At 62.2% G+C, this 12147-nt stretch overlaps 1 protein-coding gene across 2 annotated transcripts in view; it reads right to left on the bottom strand.

Moving 5' to 3' along the window:
• Window positions 1–11526, bottom strand: part of PXDN (peroxidasin) — a 72781-nt gene extending 61255 nt beyond the window's left edge. Inside the window, exon 1 of one of the 2 annotated variants that reach the window (XM_041757539.1) lies at window positions 11240–11526. In XM_041757539.1, the coding sequence (XP_041613473.1) occupies window positions 11240–11439 (200 nt within the window). In that variant the 5' untranslated portion in view covers window positions 11440–11526. Of the gene's footprint in view, window positions 1–3257; window positions 3320–11239 lie in introns of those variants that run through there. The other variant, XM_041757541.1, reaches the window with a different exon arrangement.
• Window positions 11527–12147: the final 621 nt, after the last annotated feature.

The following is a 12147-nucleotide window of genomic DNA, read 5'->3' as shown; positions in this document are numbered from 1 at the left end:
CCAGCCCCAGCGGCCCACGCCCCTCCCTCACGGCCCACACACCGGTGCTCCCTCTCCCGACTCCGCCTGCCCAGCCCCACCGTTAAATTTAGCACACTCAAATTGTGATAAAACATGTTTCCACAGGAAAAGCATCTACAGAGCCAGGCTGTGTGAGCGGATTCACATGCATCCCCTTCCTTATTCCTCGGAAGGCCTCTACCTTCCCTCTTCCGAGGGAGAGACCGAGGCTCCGTGGGGTGAATGAGCTCACCCAGAAGCACGGCGCCAGGACCTCAGGTCCCGGTGAGCACACCCCCTGCCTGCTGCAGGCTCCCCCTCAGGTCTGCTTTCCCTCCCCCCCAGGTAGAGGCTCGTCCCTCATCACGGTCCCCGGGTCAGCCTCACGCGTCTCACGCCCTGGCCTAGGTGCAGTCGCCGTCCTGCCCTGAACCAGGGCATGGGGGAGAGCACGGGGCAGTCCGGTTCTTTTCAGTGCCCCCAGCTCGCCCGGAGTGCCCCCCACGGTGCGATCCTGAGGACATCTCGAAATACTAAGTGTAATGACTTTGAAGGCACGCTCACGAGCCAGCTCTCCGTGTGCTGGGGTTCTGCAGGGACCTGCCTGGCCCTTACCTCCTAGAAACCGTGGCCCAGACTGAGAAGGCCTCCCAGGGGCTTGTGGGGCTGCGGTGTCTACACCGGGGGGCACCTCCCTCGAGCCTCAGCTCTCAACAGCTCTACCCAGAATACCAGAGGACACACTCGACCCTCCTGATTCAGAGACTCCGTATTTGCACACTTTCATACTTGCTAAGGTCTGCTTGTGACCCTAAAGTCAATACTCATGGAGCTCTGGCGGTCACTCAAGGACAAGCGGGGAACTGTGGAGAGCCCGAGCTGCCCGACGCTCTCGTTCCCGCCGGTGAGGGAGCAAAGTGACCCTGCCCGTTCCTGCTCTGGCCAAACAGAGCCCTTCTCAGCGGCTACCGAGTGCTAGGCCTGGCGCATTTTGTGCTCTTTTGGTGACTTTGAAGCTTCACATGGTCTCCAAGCCTGGTCCTGGGGTCTAGTGCCCGAGTGCAAGAGGCTCTCACGTGCCTCAGCAGGAAATATGCGTGAGATGAGCGTTGCTCAGGCTCGAGTGTTTATCACTAAGAAGTCTGTGTTAAATAAGGTGTCTTTAAGCAGCAATACACACAAGATAAGGTCATCTACTGATCAGCTGATGAAGGTGCTGGAACAAGGGACTCCCAGGAACCTTGCCCTGTATGTCCCTGGATGGACCAACGCTTCAGTGGTCACTAATCCGGTGTCTGCAGTGACTTTACCACCACGAACAAGGAGGACCAACATAAATAGCGCCTCTGGGTGCAGAAGGCCAGGTGCTGAGCTTCAGGATCTTGGAGCTCCTCCCAGGGCAGGTTCTCAGTGCAGCAATGCGATGGTCAGTCCAGGAGAAACAGCCAGCCATGGGCAGAGACCGAACCAGAATCTGTCAAGATCCAGAATTAAACAGACCCGGTCCACACACGCCCCGTGATGGACAGAAACCGAATGACTGGTTTGGCCTTCAAGACAAACTGAGATCAAAGTCGTCAGAGAAGACTGATCGTAATGACCGAAGTGTCCTTACTGGGCAAGGAATGACAGGTGCATGCATCACATTTCCACGGTCCAGCCGTCAGAGACGTGCCCTGTGTACTGAGTTTCCCACAAACAATGGCAAGAGGCACCTCACTCTCTCCGTTAGACTCACCTCGATGTGATTTGATTAGCTCTATAGCAGGTAAGGGATCAATGCTCAGCTGATGGAGGACGCCTGTCCTCAGGAAAACACTGATTGTGTCCAGGAAGGAAACAGACCCAGGAAAGCCCACAACGCGCTGACCAGAGAGTCCTTGGTGTAGACCAAGCCTTCACAGACTACAGACATGTGCCCTAAAGTAACCAAAATGTATAGACAAAGGCATTTGGGAGGTATTGTTTAGAGTAGCAGAAATATAGAAACGAAGAAATGACTCATAAAAATGTTGCTCAATAAAACTGGTGATTTCAAGCAAATAAATACATGGCCATTAACAATGATGGTGCAGACGTTCAATTACTGCATAGGCATAGGGCCACGATGTGCTGCAAGACTTCAAACATGCAACATGCATTACAGAGGACATAATTGTGTCCCAATTATTGTAGAGGATGGATGGATGGATGGATGGATGGGGAGATGGATGGATGGATGGATGGATGGGGGGATGGAGGGATGGAGGGATGGACAGAGGGATGGATGGATGGATGGATGGATGGATGGGGGGATGGAGGGATGGAGGGATGGATGGATGGATGGATGGATGAGGGGATGAAGGGATGGACAGAGGGATGGATGGATGGATGGGGGATGGATGGGGGGATGGATGGATGGGAGGATGGGGGATGGGGGGATGGAGGGATGGATGGATGGGGAGATGGATGGAGGGATGGAGGGATGGGTAGATGGATGGAAGGATGGATGGAGGGATCCCTGGGTGGCGCAGCGGTTTAGCACCTGCCTTTGGCCCAGGGCGCGATCCTGGAGACCCAGGATCGAATCCCACGTCAGGCTCCCGGTGCATGGAGCCTGCTTCTCCCTCTGCCTATGTCTCTGCCTCTCTCTCTCTCGCTCTGTGTGACTGTCATAAATAAATAAATAAAAAATTAGAAAAAAAACATTAAAAAAAAGGATGGATGGAAGATTGGAAGATGGATGGATGGGGAGATGGATGGGTGGATGGATGATGGATGGATGGATGGATGATGGATGGATGGACAGATGGATGGGGGATGAGGGATGGAGGGATGGATGGACAGATGGATGGATGGGGGATGGAGGGATGAATGGGGAGATGGATGGGGAGATGGATGGATGGACGGATGGATGGATGGATGGGGGATGGAGGGATGGATGGGGAGATGGATGGGGAGACGGATGGGGAGACGGATGGATGGATAGACGGATGGATGGATTGGGGATGGAAGGATGGAGGGATGGATGGATGGATGGACAGATGATACAGACAAGCACGTAGATAGATGCATGAATAGATAACAAATGGATAAACAGACGGATGGGTAGATAATACATATATGGATACACAGATAACGGATGGATAGATGGATGGATAAGAGATGAGATGACAGGTACACAGATGACTGATAGAAGACAGCAGTGGACTAACGTGGATGGACAGAGGGTAAATACGAAGACAGGGATGTGCACACAGAAAGACACACTGACATACCCTATTTCCGTACATCTGCCCACACGAAGGTTTGGGTACACGTGCATCTGATGGGCTACGCCAACCTGTTAACGGTTTCCCCTACTGATAAGAATACAAGTAGCGTTTTGTGTCGCGCTCAGCTGTATTTCCACATTTTTCTGTTATGAACACGTACAACTTGCATAAAACACTTTTAAAATGTTGTAAGTGAACTGGACGGCGCGGTCAGTGGGCAAGAGGGCAGCCTGCACAGCCTGCTGGGCCAGGGCTCCCGGCGAGAACGCGGCCCCGCGGCCCTCCAAGCAGGAAGGGCTCTGCCGCAGACCCTGCACCCGACCGGCTCCGAGGGGGACAGCGATGAACAAGTGAGGGGCCGGAGACGGAAGGCCGTGCGGCAAACGGCCAAAGATCTTGCACATTCATCCACAACTAGAGAATCACGGGAAGTAAACAGGAAGCCCCGGGTCCGCGGGCGCAAGGGGCGGCACGGCCTACGGCCTGAGCGGGAACCTCAGAAACACAGCAGGACCCAAGGACCCGGGCTGCGCACCAAGGGTGCCTCCTGCTTTCCTCCTCCCGCCCCTTCACCTCCCGCCTTATCTCTGGGCGGACGCAAGCCCAGGTCCTCGTCCTCCGGAGAAGTCTTGAGTCGAGCAACTGGCTGACAACAAATGTGGCCCGGACGTAGGAGTCCTCATCAGTGCACCACCCTACCCCCCCACTGGATAATCACACTGGACAACTGACTCTCCAGGGGGGAGAGATCAACTGCCCTTAATCCCAAATAACAAAATTCCTTTGTGAGAGGAGGGAGCGAGCTGTTAACCTCCATCTCCCCGTGTGGGTCTTTGCCACGGCCCAGAGCTGGAGCCAAGCGAAGCCAGGGTGGCCCCGAAGGTCACGGCGCAGAGAACCGTGTGCCCCCCGCCCCCCCCATCCAGCAGCCCTCTGTCTGGGAAGGGGCGAGATTGTTCCAAAGGCCAAAGGGAAAGAGGGTGGAGGTTTTTAATTTCTAATTTTCTTTACGTCTCCACTCTGCAGGTCTCCACTCGGCAGGCGGGTGAAGCCAGGGTTTCTTTCCTTCTCATGGTTACTTTTTAACACACCTTGTTGCCAATGAATTTAAAGTTTTGTTTGTTTTAGAGACAACAGTGAATGAGGACTCAGATGTTGGAACAAGATGGAGTAACAGGGGCTGCATGTGCTTTCTGGTCTGAAGCAACCGAAACACTCGCAAAAAATACATGAACCATGTGTTGTGAGGACAGTACAGATCAGTTAACTAAGGACAGGATCCCCGAGACCGCCAAGCCCAGGTCCCCGAGATTGCCCGGGGCCCCCAAGTCCCCAAGACTGCCGAGGCCCCCAGGTCCCCGAGATTGTCCAGGTCCCCCTAGGGCCCCAAGACCACCAAGGCCCCCAGGTCCCCAAGGTTGCCCAGACCCCCCAGGTCCCCAAGATTGCCCAAGCCCGCCAGGTCCCCGAGACTGCTCAGGCCCCCCAGGACCTCGAGACCATCTGGGCCCCCCAGGTCCCCGAGACCTCTGACCCCCCAAGTCCCCGAGACTGCTCAGGCCCCCCAGGACCTCAAGACCATCCGGGCTCCCCAGGTCCCCGAGACTGCCCAGCGGCCCCAGGTCCCCGAGACTGTCCGGGCCCCCCACATCCCTGAGACCTCTGACCACCCAGGTCACTGCCTCAGGACGGGCACAACGCTGCACCCGGGGGGAGACCGAGGCAGCGGGCCGGCAGGACCACGTGCCAGAGGTAGGGCTCCTGAATGCGCCCGGAACAGAGCAGAATCCGGAGGGCCTGGCCGGCGCTGACCAGGCCACGCGCGCAGGCACACGACCGGGGCAAGCAGAGTCCAAAGTGGAAGAAAGGAAATAACAAAGGTCAGCGCAGAAACTAAAAAGAAACAGAAAAGAGAACAAAAGAGAAGCACCGATGAATCCAAAAGTGAGGATTCTGCAGAGATCAGCACGACGGATAAAGCTCCGGGCAGGCCGGGCAGGAAACAGAAGACACGGGCTTCGGTCACCCCAGCAAGACAAGCGGCGTCCCTAGAGGTTCCCCGGATACTAAGGGGACGATGACGAACACCCCGACGAAGGGGGACACGTGCAACAGCGCCCGCGGCGAGGCCCAGCTCCGTGGGCGACAGTCCACCAGACCTCGCCAGGAGCACACGCTGCCCAGTGGCCCCCACGCGCACCCAGCGATCCCCGTGGGGTCGAAACCCTCCTGGGAAGACAAGCCCAAGCCGGGGACAAGCTCTGCCCCACGTTTAAGAAACAACAGAAAACTCGTTCTACCCACACTCCCCCTAAACCGGGAAAGGGAAGGAATGTTCCAGAACTCATCCTAGGAGGCAAGAGTGGCCATGCCGTGCCCAAACCAGCAGACATTCCAGGCAGAACAAAGAGCAGCAACATCCCCCACCCCCACCCCGGGAAGGCAGACCCGGGAACCTGGCGGGCAGGGAGGGGCGGGGAGGGGGCAGGGAGGACACACAGGAAGGACCCTCAAATCTCACCACTCAGAAGAGGTGCACCCTTTAAAATGTTAATTGTGTCTCAATTAGGCTTTTCTTCTTAAATGGAAAGGTCAAGAAAGGGAATCTCTGGCTAAGACCGGCCCACAGAACAAAAGCCAGGCTGATGGGGCTGAGAGCAGAAGCCCCTGCTCCCGGGACACCCCCCCCTCCCCCGCGCCCAAGGCTCAGCTTCCGGTCGGGAAGGGGCCGGATCCCCAGCTTCAGGGGCTGATCACCCACTGGGCACCCAGATCTGGGAAAACCACTGAAAAACGGGGCCCGAATCAAGCCTACGGAAGGACAGAGCGCCTGGGACACAGGAGATCTTGGGGCGAAGCTCTGTACCCCCCAGAACTGAGAGAAATAGGGGAAGTAACAGTTCCCAGAGTACAGAAACCGATCAAGAGAGGAGTGAGGTGTGCAAGCCAGACGGGTCCCCCCCCCCCCCCGGGGGACACCCGATGCCCTTCCCTAACTCTGTCCCCAGTTTCCATCTGCATCACACCAGGAACCTGGATTTTTTTTTTTCATTGAACTTGAGCAATCGTTTCGAGGGAGGTCTCAGGATTTGCCCGTGAGGCTGGTGGTGGACATGTGGCATCTGGACAGAAGCCCAGGGACCGGGGAAGGAATAACCGCAACTTCTACTTTTCTAAACTAACTGCAAGACAAAACACAAACCCTTGGAACGATGGACTTAGACAACTGCAAGCCGTTGGTGAGCTGCTCCTCGCCAGCACGCCCGGGGCGCACGCGGAGGCTGCTCCGTGCAGCCAGCAGCACCCTGAGTGGGTGCAGCAGCCCCCGCGGGGACAGCAGGAGGAGCACAGGCCACGTCCAGCGGGCTGTGGACGCCTCAAATTCAGGAACGTGCCACCGCTTCGAAATTGAATTCACCAAAAAACGTGTTCTTAAGTAAACTGCATCCCCTGGTGTTTCTCTGCGTGCCCCGAAAGCGTGTGGGAATGTCTGGGTTGAAGGGCTGGGTGCACCTGGCTGGGGGACGCACAGGTGCAGGAAACCTCACTCGGGCTGCCGCTCGGGGCGCACGACGTGGACTGGAGAGGACTCCCCACCCCGCAGCCTCGGGCCCCTATTCCCGTCTCCTGCTGTGGACCCGAGGTTGCCTGGCACCTCCAGTGGGAAAGACGGAAACCCCGCTCAGCCGGGCACCAGCCGGGGCACCAGCCAGGCACACGGCAGCCTTCCACCCAGCTCTCACACGCATGAGGTGAGTTGTGCAGCCTGGGGGGGGTTCTCTCCCCGTTGGTGCCGACGCCTGTTCCGCGGAGCCTGCCCTCAGCGCTCGTGCAGGAGGGCACCGGGTGCCCAGCGCCCACTGCGTCTCCACCAGGCCTTGGGCCTCACCGGCCTCCGGCCCACCCGCCGGGCAGAGCGGACTCCCTCGGGCTCCAGGACGACCTGAGCTTGTGCCGGGCCACTGGGTCGCTCCCGCCGCGCCCAGGCTGTCCCAAGGGAAGCCCACGCCTGCCAGTCATCTCTATGGGGGGAAACTGAGTCACAGGGACAGGGTAGAGAAAGCAGCCCAGTGAAGCAGCCTCGGGGCGGTGGGGCAGGTGGGGAGGTGGGCTTGCAGGGCTGCAGGGCGCTCCTCCTGCGTCTGTTCCCCCGACTGGGTGTGAACTGGGTGTGGACGGGGAGACCACACGGAGGAGGCTCGCTCCCCAGCGCCTGAACCCCACAGGGCTCCCGGCTCACCACGGGGCCCAAGCGCTTCCTCCCTGACCGCAGCACCCCGGCCACTGCCGTGACGTGACGGCTGTGCGTGGCCGTGAAGAGCAGTTAGCAGTGGGAGGGACGGGCCCGTCACCAGCCTGCGAGGACGCGCTGGACCCGGACACTTCTGACACATTCCTCCCGTACTTTTCAAATACATTCGAGCTGTGATAACAGAGACTCGGACTTCATCGTAACAACGAGCCTGGAAGGAAAATCAGGAGTTTGTTTTCATCAAGGCGGAGGCTCCAGCCTAAACACGCCGCGGGGCGGGCGCACAGCCGCGTGGGCGGCCCCGTAACCGTAACCACGGGCAGGCAGCCTCCCCAGGAGCCCGTCAGGGGCCGGGAGCTTCCTGTGACCAGAGGGGCTGCACACCAGGGTCCCGGGCAGAGCAGCTGGGGCCCGCGCCACCCACCCCACGTCACTCCCAGTCCTCGGACCTGGGCATGGAGCCCCTTGAGCGGACTTGAGGCCTGTGCAGGGGCAGCCCCGGGGAGCTGCGAGGGAGCCAGGTGACCCCGGGGGCTCGTCTCCAGGGGGCCAAGGGAAGCAGCCAGAGGGCTGCTGGGCGTCCCCATCCCCAGAAGGGCCTGCAGGGCGCCAGGGTCCCCACCCACGAAGCGGGAACAGGCGACCCCAGGTGCACCGGCCTCCCATGGAGCCACGCAGCCCGCAGGCCTGCCCACAGTCCCCCACCTCCAGCGCCCCACGGACACTTGCGCTCCGACCCCAAACACAGCCGGTGATGGAGAGCCCCCCGCCTACGGGCTGGGCTCCGTCCCCAGGCTGCCTCCAGCGCCAAGGCTTCCTGTCACATGGACAGTGGTCTGGCCTGGCTCGGCTGCCTGATGGCTGTCAGTTTTGGAGTAGATTCCCATGACCTCACAACGGAGGCTACAGGAACGAGGGCGGGGAGGGCGGGGGGGCCCCCATGCCCCAGGCCAGAACCCCAGCGGGAGGACAAAGGGGCCCGGTGGAGAGGAGGGCGCGAGGCGCAGAAATGTCACGCTGTTTTAGTGCTCGCTTGTGAATGGTCGCGGGGACAGGTTTCCACTCTGGTGCTGAACAGACGAGAACATTCAGACACGGAACAAGCGCGTCTGCAGAACCTCCGGGCTGCCGTGCGCCCCACGGAGAGGGAGCCTTCTGCAGACCAGCCCTGTGCCCCCCCGCAGGCCCGGGCTGCAGACCTCAAGGGGGGGGCCGGGGCCGCTCCTTCTAGAACACCACCAGATGCGTCCCGCGGGTGTGTGCTGGGGTCAAACCAAACCTCAATCACCGCGTGGTCACAGACCGTGATTTCTGAAGCCCCGACCACGAATCTACACCCAGTACCTGCCCCGCCTGAACACACTCCCCGAGCACTGTGTGAAGTGTCAGAGATCCAGGGGTTCGGAGTCTTTTGGGGGGAGGGGAGAGGGGTCTTGAAAGCAAAAGGATGATGCAGGGTCACATGGTCCAGCTCATTTGGGAGCCAGTTTCCATCTTAATCTTCATATTTTTAAGTCCCTAATTGCTCCCAAATAATCCTTTCAAAATAAAGGGAAAAAAAATCATGGTGTAAGAGAAAGCAGAGAGCTGGGACACAAGCCACAAGGGAAAATTAAATATTTCTGCATGAGCAGTCTGTCATGTGACCGCACCTACCAAGCACCCACACAAGACCTAACCTACCAGGCCGGCCCCGGGGACAGAGCAGGGTGGCGCCCCAGCTCCTCGTCCCCGGGGTGCACGCCGCCCGGCGCACCCCCTCTGCTTCCCGAAGCTGCCCCCTCACCGCGACTGCCTTGCTCCTGTGACCTCAGGCCAGGCAGTGACCTGCTCACCCCCACCCCCCAACTATCACAGCCGGAGTCAGCCCAACCCTGGCCCCAAGGTCTCCAGGGGCAGGCTCCTTCTTCCGGACCCCAGTGTGCAGGACAGATTTGTGTCCGCCTCCCCCAGAATCTGTGCAAGGGGGCTTCCTCCCTAAGGGGGGCGGTCAGCGGAGCGTCTGTCCTGCCCGCCTCACAGAATCCACCCGCCGAGCAAGGTCATTCCAAAACATTTCTGAAACTACAAAAACCGTGAAAATATAAAGGAAAGCTCTCCGGAAATCTCGCCAGTGTTCACTATGATGTCACTTCCCAGGCCTACCTGGGGCTCCGTCAGCAACGCTCTGAAGTTTCGGGGGGGAGTTTCGCCCCGCACCCACCGTAAGCCGGGAGGAAGGCCCCGCTTTTGCTCCACGACACCCCTATTTGAAAACACTGTTCCTTCTAAAAAGCAATTAAGACTGGGAGGCAAAGCACAGAACTGGCCAGATGTGAAAGCGGCTCCGGACCCCAAGTTTCTGACACGGATTCGGTGAAGAAATCACCGTATCCAGAGAGACCTCTGTGCCCGCCCTGGAGTCGGTTACTTGAGAGCGCGATGCCCTCCTGGATGCCCGCCGCGGTTGGCTGCACAGACCCTCTAGAAGGAAAACCCATTTCTCTTTCCGGAAGGAACAGCTTGGCCCCAGCGACTCCCGCCAACCCCCAGGCCGCCGGCTCCGGGGAGGGGTTCCCTCCCCAGGGGTCTCCCCAGGGGTCTCCCCCGGGGGCCACCCCCCACCCCGGGCTCGGGTGAAAAGTTCCAACGGTGACCGCCCACTTCCTATAGTTCACTCAAGATTTTACAACTTTTGCAGGCTCTTGGGCGGCGCCAAAATGAGTGGGGCTCGGCCAAGAAAAGTGGAAACTATTTTTGGCATCCAGAAGGGCAGCTGTAGGACGCGGACGCGGTCGGCGCCTAAAACGCATGCCTGCCCTCACGGACTTGGAGAGTTTCTCATCGGGGGCGCACCCGGAAACCTCCAGGCCTGCAGCCAAGCCGGGGCGCACGGGGCGCACGGGGCGCGGGCTGCGGCCGGGGCCGGGGTCGGGGTCGGGGTGCGCTCCGCACGGGGAGGGGGCTGCGTGCCCGGGAGGGGCGAGGCCGGCACGGGTGTCTGCGCCGCGCACAGGCCAAGTGCGCGACACTTTGTACCCACTTGAGCGCCAAGTGGCGGCGAGCGCGGCACCCCCGCGAGAGGCGCGCCCGGGCGGAAACGCGCTCCGACTCCCCCGTCTACACTCGAGCCGCCCCGGAACTCGCAGACCCGCTCGGCGCTCAGGGGGGTCCGGGCGAGTCGGGGGGAGCGCGCGGCCCGCGAGCCGGTGCCCGGGCGGGAGGCTGCAGGCTGCAGGCGCCCGGCGGGGACGGGGACGGGGACGGGGACGGGGACGGGGACGGGGCGCCGCCACGGGTCTCCGAGGGTCCGCGAGGGGACGGGGGCCCTGGGGTCCTGGGGTCCTGGGGCGCAGGCGCGGGGGCGCACGGCTCCCGGGCGGGAGGGGGCCCCGGAGAGGCCGCGGAGCGCAGAGGGGGGCGCGCAGGAGGGAAGCCGGCGGGAGAGGGAGGCGGGGAGCGGGAGGCCCGGGGAGGAGGGGCGGGGGCGGCGAGCGCGGCTCCGGGGCCTCCCCGCGGCGGCGCCGTCCAGCCGGGGCTCCCGGCCGCTAACAAAGGAAGAAGCCCCGGAGGCCGCGCGCCCCGCGCCCAGTCCGCCCTCCGCGCCCGGCCCCGGCGGACAAAGGCCGGCGCCCGCGCCCCGCCCCGCCCGCGCCCCGGCCCCCGGCCCGCGCCCCCGCCCCCGGCCCGCGCCCCCGGCCCCCGGCCCCGCGCCCCCGCCCCGGCCCCCGCCCCGGCCCGGCCCCGCACTCACAGGATGGAGGTCTGCGGCGCCACGGCGGGCACGGCCTCCAGCAGCAGATGCATGCAGCGCACGGTGGTGCGGAAGCACAGGCAGCGGCTCGGGCAGCCCGCGCCCGGCTTGGGGGCGACCGTGGCCAGCGCGCCCCAGCCGCAGCACAGCACGAGCGCCAGCAGGCAGCGGCGCGGGGGGCCCGCGGGGCGCGGCGCCATGGCCCGGGGCGCGCGACGCTCGGACGCGAGAGGACCGCGGGCCGGCGCGACCCTGGGGCTGCCGACTGCGCCCTGCCCAGCTGCGCGCGGGGGGCGGGGGCGGGGGCGGGGGCGGGGGGCGCCAGCTGTGCACATGCGCGCGGCTCCTCCCCCGCGCCCTCCCGGAGGCCGGGCGGGGCGGGACCTGGGGCGGGCGGGGGCGGGCGGGGGCGGGCGGGGGGCGCCCCGGGCTGCGCGGGGAGCTGGGGGGGCCGGGGCACAGCGCCGTTGCGCGCGGAGACCAGGCGCCCTGTCTCAGGCGCGGTGCCAAGCGCCCCCCTCCTGCCTCCATCCCCCGCCTGTCCTCTCCGCTCTCCCTAAACACACACAGGCTGCTGCACGGTTGGAGCCGCTCAGGCCCGGCCTGTGACCCTGACACCCGCTTTCGCCCCCCGCGGGCCCCAGGACACGGAGGACATTCGGGTCCAGTCCAGCCTCCGCGCTGGGCCGGGCCGTCGTCCCCTCCCTTATGGACGCAGCCGGAGGAAACCCTCGGAGCCACCCCCACCGCCACCACCAGTAAAGGGGGACTTGGGAGGAGCCACCAGCAGACACAGGAGGAGCTGTGGGACGGAGGGGACACTGAGGCCCCCACACACCCGTCGGCAACTTTGCTCTAACACTTGACTATCCAGTGACCCTCCCAAGAACCCCATCGCTGCATCTCAC

The sequence above is a fragment of the Vulpes lagopus genome, chromosome 5 (genome assembly GCF_018345385.1).
Source record: "Vulpes lagopus strain Blue_001 chromosome 5, ASM1834538v1, whole genome shotgun sequence".
NCBI classification, from domain to species: Eukaryota; Metazoa; Chordata; class Mammalia; order Carnivora; family Canidae; genus Vulpes; species Vulpes lagopus.
This window is presented reverse-complemented; position numbering and strand designations above follow the sequence as displayed.